Here is a 23,261-nt window from a genome sequence, read left to right on the forward strand (position 1 = left end):
CACGCGCTGGGAAATGCTCTGCAGCGAAGCCACCCCTGGGGCCACCTCCCAGCCCAGGGCTTGGCCCCAGCGTGGTTTGGGCACCCTCCCTCGGGTCCTGCCGCGGAGCTGCCCATGGAGAAGCTGCACGGGCCGGGACGAGGAGTGCCCCAAAACCCACCTCGGGCAGCCCACACCACATTGTCTCCAGCCTCAGCCCCTTGCATCTCTGCCTCCTGCCTCGTCCAACGCCAAGCAGGGCTCTGGCTGCTGGCAAAATGCTAGAGCTGAGTTTTTCTCTGTCATTTCAGGAGCTGCCGTCTCCCTCGGGTTAGTTAAGTGCCGGATTTCCCATGCGGCAGCTGCAAAAGCCCCGCGAGCCCCCGCACTGAAAAATTCCCCTCTCCAATATTTCGGTGGCTGGCAGCTCAGCTCTCCGAGAATTAGTAATGAGAAATACCCTCTTGATGGTCCCTGATGGGCTGCTTCTCATAAAGAGCCGTTCCCGGCTGCACCCCCCTCGCCGCTTTGATCTGGCACCAGCAGGCGCTCACAACACCAACGGCACGGGGAGCAGGCCTGAAGAGGGGGTGAGTCAGAGAATTTCGGAGACTTCAGCGGCAAATACCCGCAGGCACGATGCTGAGGGGCGCCCTGGGTGTCTCAGGACCCATCCCCACCTCTCCGGGTTCTGGGCTGCAGCGTGGGGCAGGAGCCAGGCTCAGCTGGTGCCCGCAGCGAGGATGGAGGGGACGCGATGCCGCTCGGGTGGGGGGCTGCCCCTGCACGGCCCCATCCCACGAAACACTTTAACGCCTGCAGAGACGGAGCAGAGGCTCTGGGCGGGCAGACCAAGCCGTGCGCGGTGGCACCAGGTCTCCAGCGGTGCACGTGGGCGCGCGGCCCCGCGCTTTCTCACGGTGGCTCTGCGCAGCCCCGCGCCCGCCAGGCGGTGCGATCTACCCCCCCCCCCCCCCCCCAAACAATCAGAAACTCGTGCTGCTGAAATGCCAGAGCGAAATGTCACCGGCGCTCTGCCTTTTTCCACTCTCGCCGTTTCTGTTTCGCAGAGAGACTCCGCTGCTGCTCCAACCCCCTGGGCTTGGGTGGCTGCTGCTGCGGCGAGCGCCTCGCCTGAGTCACCCGCGGGCTCGGAAAAGGGCCGCCTGTCTTCCGCGCCCTGAGAGCTGGCAGGCTGCTCGAAAAGCACCCGCTGCATCCCAGAGCGAGCCCAGCACCCGCCAGCCCAGCGTGGTCCCAGCACCTCCCAGCAGAGGAGCCCGGCTGGCACGGTGCTCGGCGCCGAGTGCCACCTCCGGGTCACCGGCGCGCGGATGTGACCTGGGTTTTTGGGCTGGATTTTTTTGATGCTGGGCAGCTGCAAGCAGGGCAGGGTCTCCACTCCTGGAGGTTTCCAAGCAGAAGCAGGTTGTGCATCTGCGGAGCTCCCCGAGGAGATGAGCACCGTGGAGCTGCAGGGCAGCAAAAGCAGCCCTGGGGCTTGGGTACGGGGAGCTTGGGCAGATCAAAGGCATCAAAAAGCTCCAAAGAAAGATTTTGTTAAAAAAAAAAAAAAAAAAGAAAGAAAGGAAAAAAAGAGGGTGCTGCGTGGGAGGGAAGGTCAGCGTGGAACGTTTTGCCGAGGATTTACAGATTACGCCGCTTTTGCCTCCCGCGTTTGCCTCAAAACCTCAACCCCCTCTGAAGTCTGCCTGATGTGAAGATGGGGGAAATTCTTCTGACTTGGCTTTTGGGTTTGCTTTCTAAACACCTGAAAATGAAAAAGGCCATTTCACATGGCCCGGCGTGACAGCAGGTGCTTCTCCCACCCCCCCAATTTTTTTTTTTTTGTGGTAGTGAAAAAAGAAAGTGAAACCAGTGAAGGAAAATCAGACTCTCTTGTTCCAGCTGAGCCCGAGATGAGCCCTGGCGAGGCACCACCCAACACACCTGCCCCAGGGACAGACGAAAACCCCAGGACACCCCTCTGGGGGCAACCCCAGAGAGGGGCAGCCCCTTGTGCCACCGCTGGGACCTTTCCCAAATCCAGACTGAGCATCACGGGTCCAGGAGCCTGGAGAGGAGGGATAATAAATCCATCCTGCTGAGGAACCGGCCTTTTTGGCGTGCTGTAATTTCCCCCAGGGAAGCCCAAATTTCCCAGCAGCTTCCCCAGGCCGGGCAGCACTCGTCCTGTGGCACAGAGGCAATAAGCGAGCTCCCATCATAAATTAGTGTTATTTAGAAATAACAGTCTATCCAGACAAGATTAAAAAAAATAATAATAAAATTAATCTCCTCTAATGAAAGAGACGTTTGTGCGTGTGGATACAGAGAGAGGCAGCAGTGCACACACACTTCTGTAGGTGGATAAATAAAGGTGTGGGGGGGCTCAGCTGGGGCACCTATTCCTCACATTTTGCCCCAGAAGCCCCCAAAACCACGGAGGGATGCTCTGAGGACGTTGCTGCCGCCTGTCCATGGAGTGTGCCCATGTGGGACGTGCTGAGGAGCACCGGGCAGGGGCAGCCTGGTGCTGCCCGCCCCGTGTCACCCTGCTGCGTGCCACTGTCCCCCGGCTGCAGCTCGGTCCTCGGGGGGTGGGCAGCACAGGGGAGCTGCTCCTCGTCCTCCTCTTTGCTGGCCGGCAGCTTGACGGAGCTGAGCGGCACCCAGCACCCTGCCCCGCTCTCCTGCGGCTCCCCGGGGCTGAAGCTGATGGTTTGCAGGGAGGGACGAAGGCTGACAGCCACTGCTGGAGCTGGCCACGGGCACTTGGAATAAAGCTGGAGGCATGGGGGGAGCCACGTCTCGGATGTCCCATAGTCCCCATCTCTCGTGCTGCTGTCAGTGGAAGGCATCGCAGCATCCCCATCACACTCCTCCTCCTCTTCCTCCTCCTCTTCCTCCTCCTCCTCCAGCCTCAGCGATGCCCAGGTGCCCAGCGCCTGCCCGGGCTGGCTGTGGGTGCAGGACGTGTCCCAGCCCTCGGGACGGGACATCCCAAACCCATTGGGGCAGTAACCACTCGGCTCCTGGGGACGCCTCGCCCTGGGCTGCGGTGGGGCTCCAGGCGCTGGCGGCTCCTCGCCGGCCGGCAGCAGCAGGGCGAGCGCGTCCTCCCGCGGCACGAGGGTGGGCACCCCGCTGTTCCTGTCCAGAGGGGCCTGGGGGCAAGCAAGCAGCAAAAGAAGTCAGTCCCGGCTTGCCAAAATCCCGACCCCCGAGCAGAAGCCAGCTGCTGAAATCCAGGGGGAGCAGCTGGCCACCGCCTCTGCACGAGGTACGGGGGGCTTCGTAGCCTGGCAGGTCACTTGTGTGCCCGGAGGTGCCACCCACAGTCCTGGGAAATGGGATTAAAGAGGGGAAATAGGATCTAGGGAGATGGGCTGTCCTGGTGAGTGTTTCCATAGGGCTTTTCCTGTAGGAAATGGAGATTTATGGCTCCATTCTGCTGGCTGAGAATACCCGGGTGAGCCCAGCAGCACTGCAGCCCCAGAAAAAATTCTGGGGCTGCAGAAAATTTTCAGAAATTTGCAGAAAATTGCAGAAATTGCAAAGACATCCTGAGGACAGCACCCTGGCTCTTCTCTTCCCCTCTTCGAGCTGGTGCAGCCGGGCACCCACCCCCAGGGACCCCAAGGGCCGGAGGGCTCCTGCTCCCAGCCTGCTCAGGACCCCGCTGCAGCGTGACCCGCCAGCATCTCCTCCCATGCAGCAAGGCTTGGGAGCACTGGGACGCCCGGAGGGGTGGAGGGAAGGAGGTGCTGGGATCCCCGTGGCCCTCACTCACCAGCGTTTTCGGGAGGCGCATCTCCGAGGGCTTGGGGAAGACGTACAGGTGGAGCAGGCAGAGCCCGGCCACGCTCAGCAGCAGGAAGGTGGCGTTCAGCGCGGCGAGGAGGACCCAGGGGAAGCCTGCTGGGACGGTCCCCACGGGTTGAGGGGTGGAGGGAGCTCCCACGCCAGGCAGCATCCCCCCAAAACGGGTCCGGCCCCGAGCAGATCAGCCCAGGGTGTGCGACCCGCGTGCCCTCGACGCAGGCTCTCACCTGCAGGAGCTGCCGGGGTCACCAGGCATTGCTCAGCCTCCCGGCTGTGTTCGGGGGTCGTGCCCACGGCCACCGTGCGGACGCAGTACTGCGTGCTCTGCTTCAGGTGCCTGAAGGTGCAGGGTGCTCCCCTCCCGCTCCGCCTGCAGGGCACCTGCAAGCAGAGGGGACGCGTGGCCGAGGCACCGAGCGTCGTTGCCTGTGCAACAGACCCCCCCCTCCCCGTGTTCCCATCCCCAAATTGTTAGTTTTTCAGTACGCCTGCGAGCCAGAAGAGGAAAGGGGGTCCCCTTCCAGCATCAGGCTGCGAGCCCTGATTTTGGGGGGGCGTGCAAACCATCAGCCCCCTCGTATCTGCCACCACCCCTGCGCAATGGGGTGCGGGCTCCAGAGCATCCCCGTTGCACCAGGGAAGCTTCTGCATGCCCCGTGTCCTTCTTGCCCTTGTCCCCACCCCGTGTCCCCCCCCTGCCACGCACTTGCTGGGTGAGCACCTCCCCGTCGTAGAGGTGCAGCCAGTACCACAGCTTGAGCAGCACTTTGTTGACCGGTTTGTAGGAGCCCTTCTTGCTCCGGAACGGAGTGAGCGGCACGCTGACGTTGACGCTGAGGCTGTGGCCCTGGAACAGCCAGGACAACGTGGGGGGGCCCACAATGGCTGTAGGGAGAGAAAAAAAAATAATAAGGAGGAAGCAGAACAAGCCTTCAAAACATCTCGTTTCTCTAGAAACGTCTCTCTAGAAATTGTGCTGTTCTGATCCTCCTGCCCTCACCAGCCTGCTGCGACAAAACTGCCCCCAGCCAGCGCCTCCTGCACCCCCGGCTGGGATGAACAAGGGATGCTTTTAGATGTGAAGGGACATCCCATCCCCTTTTGCTTCCCCATCTCAAAGCCTTCTCCAAAAACCCACATTCCTGATGGCCTGGGGTGTCCCACCGAGGGTCTTCATCTCAACTGCGTCTCCTCCTCCATCCCCTCTCTCTACACCGAGCCCTTCTCCTTGCTCCCCCCTCCCCGTTCCTCTGCCCGGGCACTTTTCCCACCTCTCCAAGGACCTCTCTGCCCGTCAGCCCCCCCAGGAGGAGCAGGGATGTGGTTGAAGGGGCTCCCTGGTCCTTACTGTCTCTGTATGGCTGCAGCTCGTTGGAATAAACCCACGGGGACAGCTGGCCGCCCTCGGCAGCTCTCACTCTCGCCCAGTAGATATCGTAGATCTCGCCGAAATACAGCTGGCACACCCAGGACGAGCCCGTGTGGTTCCCCCAGGAGGCATCTGCCCTGGTCCACTTGGAGGTTCTGCCCACGGAGAAAATGCAGGGAGAAGGTGCCAGAAGGAAAAACCCTCCCCTGGCCAGCAAACGTCCAAGCGAGAGGGGCTGGAGAGCGAGATCCAGGCGCGGGCTGCGCTAAGGGCATCACCAGCAGGTCGAGGCAGGGGGCTGACACGCAGGAGCGAGCCCAGCAGAGGTCCGAAAAGACGACCTGGGAAGGCTCAGCCTCAAAAGGAGCAAGGAGATAAGGTCTTTGGGGCAAGGAGACCTTACCAACGCGGGCAGGCACCCGGTGGAGCGACGCTGGTGGAGCTGGGAGCCTCTTGGTGCTGCCCAGCGAAAGGACAGGAGGCAAGGGGCAGGGATTGAAATACAAAACTCATTGTTTGAGCACGGGGAAATAACGACCAGCAAACAACCCCAAGCCAAGGAACTGTTTCTAACTGCTGGGGTGCCGAGCCCGTGCAGACCACCTACCGCCGCTTCCACTCCACCTGGTACGCGGCCTCGCCAGGGGTGCGCGGGTCCTGCTCCCACCGCAGCTGCACGTGGAAGTTTTGGGCCTCCAGCCTCACGTCCTGGGGTGGGAACGGCACGCCTGGAGGGAGCGGGGGGGGCGTGAGGCTCTGCACCCTGCTTTGCATATCCCAGCATATCCCGTCCTCCTTGGCCACGTCGCGGGGGTCCCCCCGCTTTGACCGAGCGCCCCCTGCACCCAACCTCCCCGCGGGTGTGTTTTGTTGCTCAAAGAGCTGTCCCCGTGGTTTTTCCCAGCCCTGAGGCCACTTTGTGGTGCCACTGCTCGGTGCAGGACTCACCCTGGAGCAGGGTGCAGCCAGCCAGGGACAGCAGCAGGCTCAGCGCCGGGCTCATCCCTCGGCCATCTGCTCTACATCGCCGTGCCGCATCCCGCCGTGTGCTCGAGCACTTTGGCCACCCGTGGCCACGCCGGGCAGCCAGGACCTGGGATTATAAAAAACAGGAGTTGTTTTTTTCCCCCCACAAAGCTGCTGCAAGCACACCTCGCCCACAGAGGCTGCATGCATCGTGGCACAGGGTGCCACCTCTGCAGCCTGCTGGGGACCCTGCACTGTCCCCACTGTCCCCCCATGCTGGGGGCTGTGGCGGCCAGGGGGTGCACGGGGACAGCTTGCCACCTCTTGCCCCACCGTGCTGCGGCCACCTCCTGCTGCAGCTGCCTTGGTCTGCTCACGCAGCACGCCCGGGCACTCGGGGGAAGCCCACAGAAGGCAAGCACTGGCGCTGCCAGGATCTGGGTGTGTTTGGGACAGCACTCAGACCGGCACGACCGGTGGCACCGGTGCTGTGACCCCGGGGACGGGACGAGGAGGATGCCATGCATGCCTGCACCCTGGCTGGGCAAAACAAGGCGCCCCCAGCCATCAGAAAGCTCCAAAACCCACCCAGCAGAGCAGCATTTATGCCCAGCAGCGCTTGCTCCTGTTTTTTTCAGCCGTCCCACGTGGAGGTAGCTCCCCGCAGCCCTCTTCCCCCAGCTTCCCCCATCGCCATACGGGTTCTCCCTACCTTCAGCCGTGCAGCTGCCCATTTGCGCCCTGCTGTGGTGGGAATGCCTGGCAGCAAACAGCTTTGGAGTCCAAGCCCAGGTCTAGTCCGGCTCCAAAACCCCCCGTTAGCCTTTGAGATGCTCTGAGCTCCCACTGGAAGGATCTCCAGACGTTTGCCCACCGTTTTGGCCACCTGCTCGCAGGGGACAAGCCACCGGTTGCGTCCTCCGTGCCCGACCCAGCTGCACTTGGAAGCCGACAGAGACGTTCCAGGGCACAACACGTGATGTTGCTTTGGTGGTTCGTGGGTGTTTTTTTTTACCCCTGGGTCAGGTTTCTTCTCTCTTCCTTCCTCCTTGACTCGGTTACCTTGCTGCAGGCCCCACCAGGCTCTCAGCTGGCTCAGCAGTGCCCTCTGCAAGCTGTTCCCCAAATCGGCGCCTCCCTGGGTTTTAAGCCTTCGGGCATCACCCAGTGCAGATGCTGCTGGTTGGCACCCACAGGACACCCTCCAAACAGCAGGACCCCGGGGAGCAGGAGGACGAGCACCAGGCTGATGCTCTGCCCGAGGACCACACTGTGCAACCCCTGCAAAGCAAGCAGCAGCTGCAGCCTGAGGTGGGCTCCTTGGGGACGAGGCTGTCACCGACACCACACCAGCAGGGCTGCAGGGACAAGGACACGCAGGCACCGGGCAGACAAACTCTTTAATGTTATCCTCACTGAGAACACGTCGCACTTATTGCCCCATAGCCCCCCCCGGCCCAAATTTCTGCCCGTGTCACTCATGGGGGACGGCAAGGCAGCGGGCACCTCGGAGGGCAGGAGCACGGGACGCCGATCAGGCTGGGTGATGCCAAGAAGCTGCGGGCAGGAGACGCGTCAGCCATCCCAGCACGCAGAGAGCTGCAGCCAAAAAGCTCTTCAGTGCTGTCAAAGGCTCACGAGAGCAAACGCTCGTCCCTTCTGTGCGCAGCCACCGCCAGCATCACCTCCAGCATCACCTCCAGTGTTGCTTGTCGGCTCTGGGGGGGGACGCCCTGCAGCACATCACGGAGGCTGCGGGGACCAGGACGCCTCTGGGGAGCCCACGAGCGGCCCAAGCCATGGGTAGGGAGAGGCCAAGGAGAATGAAGACAGTTCTGCAGCACCCGTGCCCTATCCAGCCTCCTCTCCCTCGCCTTCACGCAGCGTCTTCAAAGCAGCAGGCGCTACGGAGGGACGGGCACCCCCACACCCAGGAGGACACGGGCTGGACGCGGGCAGGATGCTCCAAGCACGGAGGCAGAAGGCAGTGGCAGGACATCAGCGCCTGCCGCCGCCTTTCCCAGCGTGGCCACCTCTGTCCCTGCCTCCTGGAGGCCGGGCTAAGCTTTGCCAGGCAGCACCCATCCTCCAAAGGCCTCCTCCAGGTAGCGGGCCACCGCCAGCGTCAGGTGGTCGTTGTAGGATGCAGCCACCAGCTGGATGCCCAGCGGCAAGCCCTCGCTGCTCAAGCCCAGCGGGCACTGCGTGACGGGCAAGCCCAGGACGTTGAAGATGGCTGGAAGAGAGAAGATCACATCAGAGCTCTCCCCCAGCTGACTCAGAGGCCGATTATCTCGCACGGATCAGGTCTGCCAAGCTAGGTGACCACCAGGCAGAGCACAAAGGGACAGCACCGGCCAGAGGCTGCCAGCATCACAGGGATGACCCACAAGCGATGCCACCCTTGCTGTGAGGTGCCAAGATCTGCTCCAGGCACCATCCCTACACTGCTCCGAAGCCAGGCAGCATCGCACCGTGGAGCTGGTAACAAGGAGCTCAAGATGCAGGCAAGCCACGTGGGGAGCTCCAAGCTGCACCCCAAGACGTGCAGCAGCTCTGGGGCGGCTGCTGAAGCACGCTGCCAGCTGTACCACCTCGAGCACAGCCCTCTGGGGCAGGCTGCACGAAGGCCAAGCGATGATGTGGTGTTCTGAACCCTCTGGTAAGCCTGCTGTTAGCGCTGGAGGTCCCAGCGGGGGAGCTGCGGCTGCTCACCTGTGTAGGCGAAGTTGAAGGGCATGCAGAGCGGGGAGTGGTGCCGGGGAGCTACGGTGGGGTGGGAAGGGTAGAGGAGCACTCCGTCTGGCCCCAGCAAGGTCTCCATCTCAGCCTGCAGGCTCTTCCCCATGCTCACCAGCTTGGCGTTAGCGCCACGGTTGAGCTTCACCAGCTTCTCCGTCAGCCCCAGGGCTGCAGGGCAAGGACACAAAGAGGAGCACGGCGTTACAGCGGGGCCAACAGGACCGTGGGTTACCGCAGGCTCGGAGGCACGTTGTGAAGCCACACGCAGCGCTGTCCACCGCGTAGAGGTGGAGGAGACGCTCCCCAGATTTGGTGGGGGAACGTCTTTCAGCACGCCCACTGCTCCAAGGGTTGAGCAGAGCAACCTCAGCACTCATCAGGAGGCGATGCTAGCACTGCTAACGAGGGCTCCCCATTATCCCCCCCGTTACCTGCTGCCAAGCCAGCAGCACCTCCGCACAGCACGGGGCTTGCGCTTACCGATGGCCGGGAGGGTGTGAGAAGACATCCCCACCAGCCACTTCATCAGCTCCCACAGCGGCCACACCGGCTTCCCGTGATCCCCGAGCAGGTCCGTGAAGAGCTGCGCATCCTGCAAGCACACACACACACACACACACCCCTACTGCAGCAACAGCACGCCACGAGGCACGCGATTCCCATTCCTGTTCATGCAAAGGAGCACAGAAAACTTCTGGGCAGGTCTGAGAGCTCTGTAACTCTCCACAGTTGGCCCCAGAGGGCTGATCCTCCTCTCCTCCCACAGAACGCATGCCTTTGCCTGTGCCATCTCACCCACCTGCCCATCGCTGTCCTTGGAAGACATCATAGCCGACCAGATCTGGAAGGAGTACTTCATCTTGTGGACGGACACGCGCTGCACCTGCACCCCCAGATCGCGTTCGAGGTACTCCACCACCTGGTGGGGACAGGGGGAAGGGTTTGATTCCGCCAGGACACAATATACTGCCGTAAACCCAAAACACCAAAAGCCCTGGATACCCCGGGACAGTCAAACACCAGCGCAAGGCTGCCTGCAGCCACTCACATTTCCACCGTTTCCGCTGTAAAGAGGAACAAGAGAAGTATCTTCTCCCCCTTCCCTCCTACCTTCTTCTGGGCCTGCAGGATCTCCTTGTCCACAGGCGACACAAAAACGGACCCGCCGTCATGATCCATGCAGAGAAACCTGATTTTCTCCAGAGACACCTTTTCGTTCAGCTTCAGCCTGCAAAGGGAACGAGGCTGCTCGCAAATCCGTGCCTGGCTCCCTCCCTGCTCCGGAGCTGCTCACAGGCTTGGAAACATCCTCAGGACACCCTGCTCTTGGCCAGTGGGGGGAGGAAGGTCCCTCAAGACACACAGACACCCCGAAACTGCCCATTCCCCATCCGCTTGCTCATCCCACTGTCCCCGTGCTCTGCTAGCTTTGCATGTTTATTGCTGCTCTAGCAGTCGGAAGAAACTTTGTCCCTCGAGGTGCACTCTGTCCCTCGAGGTGCACCCTGTAGGGACAGATCCTGCCTGAGGCTGAGGTCAGGACTGCAGCTTTGCACTGCGAGGGCCAAAGCAGAAATGAAAGCAGTAATGGAGCGCGTGGTCACAGGAAGCACCATGAGCCTGCAGGGGCTGCAGCAAGCAGCAGGACCTGCCCTGCCTGCACCGTGCTGGTGCGTGCATACTAAACGCTGCTCGGGTGCGAGAGCAGCAACCCGGTGGCAGTAGGGATGGAAAACCAGTTCTGCAGCGGCAGGAAAAAGCAGGCGGAACACAGAAAAGGCCAGCTCCACCAGGGAAGCACCAAGAGCAACCTACTTGTGGACTCCGGGGCCAGCCATGACCCGCAGCATCGGCTCCAGGTCCTCGGCGTAGCGACACATGGGCCCGGTGCAGAGGAAGCTGGTGCGTGCCCCCTGTGCGATGGGGAACTGCCCGTCGTTGGGGACCACTCCTGCAAGCAAGGAGAGGTGTCACACGCCACGAGCCACGTCCCCAGCACCACCAGTGCAAGATGGGACGAGCCCTGCAGCACCACGGTCTCCCACTGCAGCTCAGGGGTTGCAGGTCACGGGTTTGCATTGCTGCCCTGGGAACCCGCAGCAGTGCCCTGGGCACCGCATTTCTGCTCCAGGAATTTGTGACGGTGCCCTGGAGATTGTGTTCCTGCTCCAGGCATTTGCAGAGGTACCGTGGGGATTGCACCGGTGCTCCAGGAATTTCCAGTGGTGTTCCTCAGAGCGTTTGCAGCCCCGGGGCAATGTGCACAAGGGGCAAAAGCAGCCGGCTGGCACAGCCAAGCACCCTTCCAGGCTGAAAACCACCCCTGACGCCACCTGAAAGCACCCTGTGTTCTTGCTGTCAGGGAAACACCCAAGCAGCATATACCGGTGCTGGGAAAACATCCCACGCTGGGGATGCAATACCTGTCACAAGACACCTCCTGCCTCCCATGCACTTGACGTCCTGCCATCAGATGGTTTCTCATTGCGGCGCTCACGCCGTGGGCTTGCCCCGTGCAAGAATCTGCTTGTCGCTGCGCGGCAGCCCCACGGTGGCAAAACCCACTGGAGGCAACCAGCGGAGCTCCCTCCCACCGCCCTCCTCCTCCGTGCATTTCACCTGCAGAGCTTCACCTGTGGTGGGTTTATGGCCAAAGACACCGTTGAAGAAAGCCGGCATCCGGATGCTGCCGCCGATGTCGGAGCCCACACCTATCACCGAGCAGGCGGCTGCGAGGACGCCACCCTCCCCGCCTGCACAGGAGAAAATAAAGCAAAAACGGTGGTCGATAGTACAGAACAAGCAGAAGCATCCCGCGGTAGGCACTTCCCTTTGTGTGCACGCAAAGTGGGAGCCACTTTTGCAATGTCTGGGAAAACAGGCCAAGCGGATTTTTGCTTGCTTAAATGCCACATCTGCATTGTTCTTCGTACCCATAACAAGATGAAGCAGTGCCAAGTGTAACACCTAGGAGGTGTGAAGACGCTGGGCCTACAAATCACCTCCTGTACCGCCCCGGACAATGCCTGCAAGCTCTGCAGGAACCCAGCAGCGAGTGAAAGCAGCGTTCAGCGGGAGCAATTTCCTTTGTGCATTTTGACCCCTTCCCCCCCAGGAGCAGCGTGCTCACCTGAGCTGCCCCCCACAATCCTCTGCAGGTCGTAGGGGTTGTTGGTCCGTCCGTAGACCCTGTTGCTGGACTCGTACCACATGCACAGCTCGCTGCAGTTGGTCACCCCCAGCGGGATGGCGCCGGCTTGCTTCAGCCGTGACACCACGGTGGCATCGCAGGTGGCGATGACATCGCGGCGGTTCACCAGGCCAGAGGTGTTGGGCATCCCTGCAAGGGAAGGGTCAGCAAAGGGCAAAGGGGAGGCAGATGGGGAGCAGGACACTGCTTCCCCCTGAGCTCCCTGCAGCAGCCACCCAACACCCAAGGCACTGCGTGCAAGAGGCAGGGGAAGGGGGGAACCCACCGTGCAACGAGAAGGCCTCCTTGACGGTGATGGGCACCCCCAGGAAGGGGAACTTCTCCTCCAGGTAGTCATCACCGGGGCCTTCTGCCAGCAGCTTGTCCACCTGCCGGGCTTCCTGCAGAGCCTCCTCGAACCTGCACGGCACCCAGGGGAGAGGCAGCTCAGGTGCTGGGGATAAGGGATAAGGGATAAGGGATGAGATAAAGGGGATAAGGTAGCCCCCGCGCTACCTGTCCTTGACGACGGCGTTGATCAGCGGGTTCACCTCCTTGATCCTCTCGATGTAGGCTTCCACCACCTCCACGCACGTCACCTTGGGGAAGGGGGAGGAAGGCGCTGAGCGACGGGGCTGCCCCAAAACTCACCCTACACCCCCCCAAAAAAAATAAAAAAAATAAAAAATCCCCGAACCCAGCACCCCGGGGTGCCCACCTCCCTCTGCCGGAGCCTCTTGGCCAGCTGCCGGGCTGGCAGCAGCAGCAGCGAGCGGCGCGGGGGGGGCACGGCGCGGGGCGGCGAGGGGGCGGCCAGCCCCAGCAGCGCCAGGCAGGCTCGGGACAGCAGCCGCAGCAGCAGCGCCAGGCAGCGCTCGGCGCGAGACAGCGCCATGGCCGCTCCCAGCGCCCCTAGTGCCCCTAGTGCCCCTAGTGCTCCTAGTGCCCCTAGTGCTCCTAGTGCCCCTAGTGCTCCTAGTGCTCCTAGTGCCCCTAGTGCCCCTAGTGCGCATAGTGCGGCTGGGGGCGGGCGGGGAAGCGACGTAAGCAACGGCGCCGCCGCCCGGAGGAGGGCGCGGTTGCCGTGGTAACGGCGTAGGGTGCGCAGCCGGCGTAGGGCGCCGGGCTCGCAGCGCCGCGGCAAAATGGCCGCCGGGGAGCGGGGCGGTCCCGGGGAAAGAGGCAGCGCTCTGAGGGCTCCCTCGGGGTCATCGCCTCCAGGGAGGGCGCTGCGGGAGCTGGTGGTGCGGGGAAGGAGTAAATAAGTTGAGACGAAAGGGTTTTGGAGACCCCCGCCGCCCCCCGGACAAAAATGCTGACCCAAAATCCCGGCTTTTTGTCTGTTTTGAAGGTTTTTTGTGCCTGCGAAGCCAGGCTGTTTGTGGGAGTCACTCGGGGCGTGCACGCCCCGTGAGGATGCCGGAGCAACCTCTGCCCTGTGAAAACAAGCCTAGCACCAAAGCCAAGTCATCTCGATAGAGTTTTTTTTTTTTTTAATATATATATACAGCTGTTATCAAAGAGATTGCTTTCCCTGTAAAAGGCGGGGGAGTCTCTTTGTCCCGCATGGAGATGGGACATTTTTTTGTCCCCCGGTGATTTTAATAACCCAATCTCTTTATGTTTTTTCCCCTGGCAGGTCTGCCCTGACCGCGCGCTGGCACGGGTCCCCCGCCGCGCTCCGTGTCCCCATGTGTGCCTCCGGCAGCGCAGCAGCAGGGAACCACTCCGTGTGCCCTGACATTGCTGAAACACCCGCACAGGTGGCCTTATCTAGGTCCTCATGTAGTCTTTGCACTTTCCCCTGCAATATCTAAGCACCTACACGCCCTCAGATTACGACAGGGGTGGATTAGAAAGGTTTCCTCGTGTCTGCGTCTCTGTGTAATCGTGGTTTAGCAAAGCCCCAAAGTCACCTGCTTAGAAGAAACAGTAAGCCAGGACTTGTTAACACTTGGCCCGTGAAATCTGGCACCTTCGTGCTGCTGATGTGGAGCTAGCAATGAGAAAGCAACTTCGGAGCTTGGGGGAGCCTGGGTCAGCCCCACAGGCTTCTGCCAGAGCGAGAGCACTGACGTGCATCCATCCCCAGGAAGGAGACGGAGAGAATGCCCCTCCTAATCACCTTCCCAGTGCTGCTCTTGTCATTTTTCTGGCAAATTTGCCGTTCCCCCTCAAGTCCTAGCCAAATGTTGGCAGAGAGGGGTATGAGCAAAATCTCTTCTGCCTAAGGTCTCCGCTCCCTCTGCTGCTCTTCCTTAGGCAGCCCAGCTTTCGTGTTGTTTGCTGTGCAAAGTGTCTCCCTTCATCTTCGTCATCTTCAAGAACAGCTTTGAAATTCATACCCGGTCACTTGGCACCGGTGCCCCGCATCCCCGCTAATCACGCTGTGTGCCAGTGCTGCCCCAGATCGCAGCTAGTGCTGCTTCTCACTAGGACGAGCTTTCTGGGAGCAAAGCCAAAAGAACAGCTACCATAATTCATGGTATCCCAGAGGAACTTCATTTCCATGAAAAATGGAAAGATGAGATAGAAGGTGCTGTAGAAATAAAGTACCAGGACGCCTACGATCAAAATTAAGACTGCTTTTCAATGGCCATAATCAACCCAACAAGCAAGCAACACCCCATAAGCCAGTTAATTCCAAGCTGATTAAAAAACAAGCAGCCGAGAGCAAGGAGGTTGGAAATAAGCAGTGAAGCTCACACATCCAAAGCTGTCCCCCAGCTAGGGAGAAGAAAAGCATGATTCAGGGTCTTGCATCCCTGGGACTTAGGCCTGTCATTATCACCAGACATTTCAGTATTAACAAAGGCTTAAAAAGACAAGAGCGATTGGCAAGAACATGTGGAAAGCTGGCGTGGTTCTGCTTGTTGCATGTATATATGTTGTAACACTAATTGGCCAAGAAACCATGCAGTAAGCTCAGCAGCAGAGCTCGAGGCTGGTGGGGAGCAGGGAGGCGTGTGCTGATGGATGGTGCTGTGTTCTGGTGACCTTCACCGAGCTCACCGAGCCGCTCCGGGTCTTTTCTCCAGTGCAGAAAAAGAAAAGGCTTGCAGGAAATTAAAATAAGAAAAAAAAAATAATCCTGGGAGTATGATTCTTTCCTTGGGAAAATGAGTCATTCAAAACATATATGTAAAGCTTCAGGAGAAAACTGGTTTGCGCAGAACGTTGCTGGGGTGGGGGAAGAGAGGAGGGACATTTAAATGCTCAGCCTGAAACACAACACCTCAGACACTTTATTTCCCAGAAAACAAAACCAAATAGTAATAATAATACAAAAACCCAACCCACCAAGTTTGAGGTTCCTCTGAGCCTGCCATTAATCAGATCCACCGCTGAGCGATGCTGTGCTCTGCGTTTCCATTATCTGTCTTCTTGAGAGCTTGCCAGGAGCCAGCCCGCCTGCTGTGCTGTGTGGCTGTTGAATAACCACGGTGCAGCACGCAGGGGTTTGAGAGAAATTCTCCGAAATTGCTCCAGGAACCTCGCACCCAAGCTGAGCAGGCTTCGCAGGAACTTCTGCCTGGTGTCAGGGGGGAGGGCCTGCTGAGAAACGGGTGCAGGAACCCGGGAAAGCTTTCCAAAATACCAGCTGGAGAGCACGCGGGTACCTGTCCAAAGTCACCGTCCCGCAGCTGACCTGCAGTGCAGGCTGTCCTTAGCTTCAGCGGAGACAGCTGGGGGCTGTGGGGTGCCCCCCACCAGCCCCTGTCCCCTCCACCCCTGGGTTTTGGGGTGGGTTGTTTCATTTCTTCTCTTCTGCCTCCTCCTGCGTTTGGGCATTTGTTGTTCCGTGCGATGGGAGCACCCGCTGCCTCCAAACGGCCCCGGCTTCCCTTGGGAAGGCAGGGTGAAGACGTGGCTCCTTCCAGCAGCCTCAGGGCCCCAACGTTTTGGGGCGAGACCTTGCTGTGAGCCCCTGCCTGGTCGGGCTGGCAGCGTGGAGGGAAGCTGAATTATTTTGCCTGCACCCACCATGGGGACAAAGCCTCTGGAAACACTATGGACCTGTTCCTTGTGCCCAAGCTCAAATCTCTCCATTGAACAGCTGCTGGGGAAGACTGGGACTGGCCTGAGGTCTAAAATCTCCAGTCCAGGCAGGGCGCTTGGCTTCTCCACCAGCTCTGTGAGCTCTGGGGTGCCCCTGGCACAGACTGTGCCATCGCTGGGGCTCCCCTCCCAAGCGCTGCCACCCAGGGCTGTGTTTGGTGATGATGTTGTGCCTCTAGTGCTGCTAGGAGTGATTGGGCAAGGAGCACGGGTAAACCTCGGGGACATCCCTTGGTCCATGCAGTCCCTGGAATGGTCTGGGAACCCCCTTTGCTGGCAGCATGGGCACGAGCCCCACAGTTCGCCCAAGCTGGAGGAGTTTTCCTGTCAGCACCTCATGCTCTGTGGCCATGCTGGGAGTGGTTTTGGGCTGTGGCTGTCGCGTTTTGGTGTCTCTGTGGGGTTGTGCATCCCCAGCTGGCGGTGGTCCCGCTGTTGGTGCAGAGAGGGAAGCCCAGGGCTCGGCTGGTGCTGTGCTCTGGAGCATCTGGAGGTGCAGCGAGAGGCTTTTTTTTTTTTTTTAATTTTTATTTTTATTTTGCCAGATTCCCCACCTGAGGGAGCAAGGACTGGATTTCAGCTCCCTCTCCCCCAGGAGGGGCTGTGCTCGCCGGCGCGGCAGCATGCCCCGGGCTGCTTCCGTTCTTGGAAATCCAAACTGCAGCCGGCCACAAGCGAGGCGAGGCAATTTTTGGGTTGTTTGCCGCATCGTTTGCTTAACCGCTGCTAACAGCTCTCGGGCAGAGGCACCCCAGCTGCCAGCCCCCTTCGCCAGAGTTTGGCTGGGGCTCCGCAGGGGCGCGGATCCGCCTGGCACCGGCGTCGCGCCCTGTCCCCGGGGACCGAGGATGTTTTGGGGTGCTCCCAGGGACCGAGGATGTTTTGGGGTGCCCCCGGCCGTGGCCGTGCCGCAGGAGGTCGCTCTGCCACTGTGGTTTGGTGCCTCCGGGCCCCGCAGGGCCACAGCTGTTCCCGCTGCGTGGAGCCAGGGTACACTGTGTTCGCCCGGAGCCCTCGGTGAAACCAAATGTTTACGCATGCCTCTGCTCCGACTAACTTCTTGGCTGGCTTTGCACGAAGCCTGCTTCTCCGCCGCGGCTCCAGCTGCCCGGAGGCTTGGGGAAGGGTCTGCGTGGTGCTGAATTTAGGGGGCTGCTGCCCTTCCTCCTGATGTGACCCCTCTCCGGGCAGCCCCCTCCTCGGTCCCTGTGCCTTTAGTGCCTGGAGGAGCTGCCGGCCCCTTGGAGGGGCTGCAGAGGGACCACGCTTTGCTTCCTTGCCCCGTGGGGGTTGGCACCCACCCCCCACGAACCTGCCAGCCCTTTCTGGCTCCAGCCGGGCTTTGGGGCGCACCTTGGGATTTGAGAAACAGCTGAGGAATTTCCTGGGCTCCAGGGTGTCTCTGGCAGTGCGGAACGCTGCTCGTGGTGCTGCTCCTTCTCAGCAGCCTCCTGGCCAACACCTCCAGCTCCCACCGCCCTGCCTGCCACTGCCACTGTGTCCTGGGGCTGCCCGCTTGCTGCCCCCCTATCTCAGCCTCATGTCCCCTCTGCCCCCCAGCCACCATCCTCCTCCTCTGCCCCAGGGGACCGTGCCAGCTCTGCACACCTGAAGTGAAAAAGTGCTGGTGCTCAGCTGCACCCACGCAGCAGCCCTCATCCAGATGTGCCGCTGTGGTGTCCATGCTCCTCCTGGTGCCCCCAGCCCCTCAGAGGGGTTTCCCTCGGTGAGAAGGGAGCCACACACCTTGGGTAAGGGGGCACCAACACACTGAGATCCTTCACAGCCCTGCCAGATGAAACCAGCCCCACGGAGAGGTGTTTGGAGGCATACGGAGCCCTCTGGACACCGATGTGGCTTGGGGATGGATGGGTTCTGGAGCTGGTGTCTGCTCTGTGGGCCCCAGAGCCAAAGAGAATGGCACCACCTCGTGCTTGTGGACGTGCTGAGGGCGTGCTGGAAGAGTCACATGAGATGGAGCGAACCCCAGGGGCCAGTGCCTGAGTGCAGACAATGCTGACAGCCATCCGCTGCCGATGGCCGTCATGTTGACGACACCGTGCCGGACTGCCAGGCGTGTCTCGCCGCCCGTGCAGGCTGCAGGACTCTTTCCCAAGTGCTCTGGCTTTCGGCAGAGCCGGTTGCCCAAGCGGCCCACGCGGCCCTGCCAAGCTGTGTGCCACGGCCCTTGCGCAACGGTGTTGATAAACACTGCGGGGCATGCCAAGTCCTGCGAGACAACAGCTGATGTGCTGGGCTGAGGGAGTGCCCGGCACAGCGAGAGGAATTTTCCACTCTTCTCCAGAAAGTGCATCTCACCCCGCTGGGGATTGTCCCCAGCAAGGTGCAGACCTGTTTACTGGTGTCCCTGTCTGGCCCTATAAGCCCTGCCATGCGGCCCCACGCACGGGGCAAGGCAAGGGGTGGCTGCATTGCCTTGGGCACGGTGGCACCCCCAGAGGGCTGGGTTGGGATGCCACCGTGCCCAAGGTGACCCAAGCATCCCGTTGGGGCCCTGGTGTCCTTCGCTTCCCCTTTCCAAGGATGTGTCCCCCAAGGATTTGCTTTGTTGCTGTGCCCCAGGGGTGCCGGGTGCTGCCTGGGTCAGCTCTGCCTTCTCCTTCTGCTGTGTCTTCTGGCACGTTGGAAACCTCTCAAAGAGCAGCGGGTTTGCGGGATGAAAAGGGTGTGCTGCATCACGTGCTGGCTGCTACATGGCAATTAGCGTGCTAAAACCCAATTTAATTTGACCGGCTCACGTCCTGGAGCTGCAGGTCACGTCGTCTGCCGTGCAGCCCAAACGTGCTCCTAACAGCGAGGCTCTGCTGCAGGGAGGCTGGCTGGGCTCGTCAAGGAGGAGCGCACGGGACGTTTGGGAAGCCTGCTGGCCCCTGCAGAGAGTCAGGGGCAAGCGGGGCACCCACAGCTGCTGGGCAGCAAGGAAATGGGATTATCTGGGGCAGCATTTGTAAGTCGGCAGCTGCTGAGCCCTGGCATGAGGTGCTCAGCAGTGTGGGGAAAGCAGCTGGCACCAGGACGCACACGGGGACGGCTGGGGTGCCCCATGCTCCCGATGACAGCCAGCCCCGGCGTAGCATGGGGTTCTCCCCCCCATGTCCCCCACACCGCTTTTGGGATGTTCCTGCAATGCGTTTTCCAGCTTGGTTTAAGGGGACCTGAGTGGCAGAGATCCTGGCCGTTCCCTTGGGAAGGCGTTTCAGAGCTCGGTGTCCAGCCGCTGGGTTTGCTGGTGGGCTCCATCAGCACGTGGCTTGCTGCGGATGTGGTGCAGGGAGTGACAACCTTCCAGCCTCCCTCCCATCTTTCCTCCATCCTCCTCCCTACCTTCCTCCTTTTCTCCCTCCCTCCCTTCCATCTGCTCTCCCTCTTGCTCTCTCTCTCCTTCTTTTTCAGTTCTTTCTGTTTCCCTTTCTGTTTCTGTTTCTCTTTCTGTTTCTGTTTCTCCCTTTCCTCTCTTTCTTCCTCTCTTTTGCTGCTTCCTGGGCTTGCCCCTGCCTGGCAGAGGGACATTGCCACCCTGTCGTCCCTGTGCCCTCCCCTGCCATCAGGTGCTGTGGACATCCTTGCATCATCCCCTGCTCGCAGGCGGTGGGACCGCTCTGGAGATGCCCTGACAGCATCAGGCGTGGGCACGACGGGCAGGGAGCGGGCACGGTTTGGTGGCACTGGTGGTGTGCCACACACGGTGGCAGGGGGATGGCATGGACAGCCAGACCTGGCTTGTGGCAGGGGTGTCTGCCGAGGCTGGAGAAGCCCTTCTCCCAGAGAGGAGGCAGGAGGATGGAGGAGAAAAAAAGCCTGATGGTCCCCCAAAGGCAGGTTTTCCCACTGGATCAGCAAGTGCTGATTCACAGGTTTCTCCCAGCGGTGACACTGGTGACACCGCGCTGACCGCTGGCACCACCCGGGGCAGGCAGCGCGGTCCTCGCAGGTTGCCCAGCGGGGAGAGACAGAGCCCGGGCAAAAAGCAGCAGGAGAGGCAGCAGGCGTGCAGGGGACAGGGTGTACTCGCCGAGCGACGATAAGGACAATCAATAATAAAAACAGGCAGCCGGGACGCGAGCCCGGCCTCGAGCCAGCGACCTTCAGGAGCTGGGTTACTGGAGCAAGCACAGGCGTTCTTGGCAGCGGGGCCGGGCGGCGGAGGGGGAGCGCTGCTGCTGGAAGCGCCCGGGGGAGCGTGCGGCGGGCGTGCAGCCCTTCACACCCCGAGCAGAGGCTGCCGCAGGGGACACCTCGTGCGCACGCCGTGCACCTCGAGAGCCGGGGAGCCGGTGGCAGCAGCGGCAGCGGCGCAGGCGAGGCGCCCTGCACATGCGCGCGGCCGAGCCCCCGCGGCCACCCCGCGCTCTTACATAAGGGTTTGCGTTTACAAACCGCTGCGCAAACATGACCCGCTCGCTGGGAACACCGCCTGTCTCAGCAAGATCCTGATAAAGCAAAAAAAAAAAAAAAAAAAAAAAAAAAAAAAAAAAAACAAGTAAAAGAAAAACAGCTCCTGGTCGGGGCTGTTTGGGTCTCGTGACCCCGGGAAGGGAAAAGGTTCGTGCTTGTGCAAGCCAAGTCCTTGCAGAGCTCCAGGGACAGGGCTCCAGCTCGGCAGAACAGCCTGGAAGGTTTGAGCTGGCCGAGATCCGAGGTGGGCGTCTGTCCTGCAGCAGCTTCTGGCTCTTTCTGAGCTTCTCAAGGCTTTCTGTGTGGCTCAGGGCCCGGCCTCCCTGCCCCGTTACGGAGCTCTGACTCAGGCCCGTTGGGACGAGGTGGCTTTTTTAGGGGTCACAGCCACAGTACCCCTGGGCTGCTTCTCTCTCCTCCTCCCCACACTGCACTTCCTCATGATGAGGGTGCAGATGTGCTCTTGCAGCATGCACAGGGTCTGGTGCTGCTGGCATGCTTGGGAGGACGTGGCCATCGTGGCACCCTCAGGAAAAGGCTGCCCCTCCTGCGCCCCAGCTCCTTGGCATGCAGCTGATGCTACAGGTGCGTGCTTCCCCCACCCGGTCTGGGAAGCCTTCCCCATACATCCCTCCTCTTCCTCTGGGCACACGAAGCAAGCTACCTGCTCCAGCCCTTTGAAAGCACCCGCAGCAAGGAGGCCAAAAATAGCCTAGAAATAGTGGAGGTAAAAAATATATATATATATATAATATATATTGCTCGGCCAACAGCAGAACCAGTTGCCACCCGGCAGAAAGAAGAGAGGAACTGAGAGTTATAAATAACGTTGCTTGCAGGGAGCCAGCCCCGGCCACCGAGTTCCCAGCTGCCTGCTCATGCGGCTGGCTGCACTCGTGAGAACCGTGGTCCCGTGCTGTGCCGGAGCCGCGCGTCCCGCTGCGCACCCATCCGGGGCAGCGCGGGGACGAGGACGCCCATCCCAGCGTCCCAGTGCTCCCATTGACAGAGGGTGGCCCCCCTGGCACGTCCCGACCCCCTGCTGCCGTGCAAAGGTGGACTTCTGGGCCACCAGCAGCCTGCTGGAGGTGGCTGGGAGCTTCGGCGTGCCCTCCCTGCTGCAGAGAGCGGCGAGTCCGGGCTGTGCTGCAGTTGGCAGCCTCTCCTCTGCCTGACCTCAAATGCACCTGTGGGCCCGGAGCGGAGGACGAGGCTCCCGGCGAGCGCAGCTGCAGCAGCCATGCCTTATCTCGCCCGGCGTGCCATCGCCTCGCTCCTCCCTGCGAGGAGCAAAGTGGTGAATAAACAGCCTGGGCTGTGCTCCTTGTCCCCTGCGCAAGGATGGCCGCGTCCTTTGGACCTCACGGCTGGGAGCAAGAGGGGACTGGAGGCTGAAGAACCTCCCCGGGGAGATCTCCCTGCTTTTAAGTCCGATGGGCTGGGTTTTCACCCCTGGCTTTTGCCAATTCCACATTGGGTCCGCTCCTCTCGTCTCCCTGCCTGGGGCTCCCGAGGTGGAAGCCAGGAGCGAGCAGAGAGCATCGCCAGAGGCTGGGCCAGCAGCGGGGACGGAGGGCACGCTCCTGGCATGGGAGGGTGCAAAAGCAGAGCTGGAGCCTGAGCTTGAGCTTCCTCTTCGGCAGCTCAAAAACAAGCCTGCCCCGACACCACAGGAAAGCGCACGAGCCTGTAGCTTTCCTCCTGCCTCTGATCCTGCCTCTTCCCCAGCACTCTTGGTGGCGAGCCGTTGAGGTTGCGCAGCTCCCCAGGATGCCCTGGCCTCGGTGACGGCGAGCCCTTGTCTTCCTGCGCTTGCTGGGAGCTTTAAAGCCCTGCTGGGAAGAGTTTTCACCCCTCCCTCCAGCGCTCAAGCAAGCCGTGGGGCTTCCTTGCTTTGCCCCCATGGGGACGGTGTGTTGCTGGACCATGGTGGTGCCCTGAGCACCAAGAGCAGGTCTTGTGCCAGCCCTGGAGCTGGAGGGTGCTTTCCAACATCGGTGGACACCAGGTGGAGAGGGCACGGAGCCTGCACAAGCTTGCCCTGGGGCTGGGAGTGTGGCCAGAAGGGGCGAGAGCCCCTCACCGCGGTGCCAAAAAGGTGCAGTGCCCGGGCAGCGAGGGGCTGGGCACGGAGCAAGGGCAGGTTCCGCAGGACACGGGGGACACGGAGGGGCTCTGCACCCTGTGGCTCCCTGAGCGGGCACAGCTGGGCTGCGGCTTCAGCATCTCATCGCTGAGGCGTTGTGGTTTGAAGAAACCGGCACGCAGAAGTCAGAAAGAACAAACTGTTCAGCCGCCAGCCCTTCCAGCTTCTGCTTTCGAAGTTATCTAACAGCCCAAACAAACACAGAAAGCGCTGGCTTGGTCACAGCTGGCTTGTGGTGTGGTGCAGGCACAGCCCGTTCTGTTCCTGTCCCCGTCCCCGTCCTCATCCCCGTCCCCGTCCCCATCCCCGTTCCCGTTCCCATCCCCGCTCCCGTTCCCGTTCCTGCAGCCAAGCAGGCTGTGCAGGAGCACCGTGCTCCACTTGGTCCTGCTCAAAACAATCTGGGATGGCCGAGCTGATCCTATATTTGGGGATGGAGGGTGGAGGGACCTGCATGGAGATGCTGTGGGCAGCCTGCAGCACCCTGTGGTGGTGGTGGGACACAGCCCCTGGGGTGCTGGTGGGCTGAGCGTGGCCTCGAGCCCTCCTGTTTGGGCTCGCCAAGGACT

The 23,261-nt window shown here is 61.0% G+C and overlaps 1 protein-coding gene across 1 annotated transcript; it reads right to left on the minus strand.

The window, feature by feature from the left end:
• Window positions 1–7,579: 7,579 nt before the first annotated feature.
• FAAH2 (fatty acid amide hydrolase 2) lies at window positions 7,580–13,043 on the minus strand. Its single transcript, XM_084294097.1, has 11 exons — window positions 12,790–13,043; window positions 12,588–12,670; window positions 12,358–12,491; window positions 12,012–12,221; window positions 11,515–11,634; window positions 10,697–10,832; window positions 9,992–10,109; window positions 9,681–9,800; window positions 9,362–9,473; window positions 8,855–9,049; window positions 7,580–8,375 (listed from the first exon to the last, which is right to left on the minus strand). Exons 1-11 carry the CDS (start codon window positions 12,964–12,966, stop codon window positions 8,200–8,202), a joined length of 1,581 nt encoding a protein of 526 aa, XP_084150223.1. The 5' UTR covers window positions 12,967–13,043; the 3' UTR covers window positions 7,580–8,199.
• Between the last annotated feature and the right edge of the window lie 10,218 nt (window positions 13,044–23,261).

The sequence above is a fragment of the Netta rufina genome, assembly GCF_964035555.1.
Source record: "Netta rufina genome assembly, chromosome: 12".
NCBI classification, from domain to species: Eukaryota; Metazoa; Chordata; class Aves; order Anseriformes; family Anatidae; genus Netta; species Netta rufina.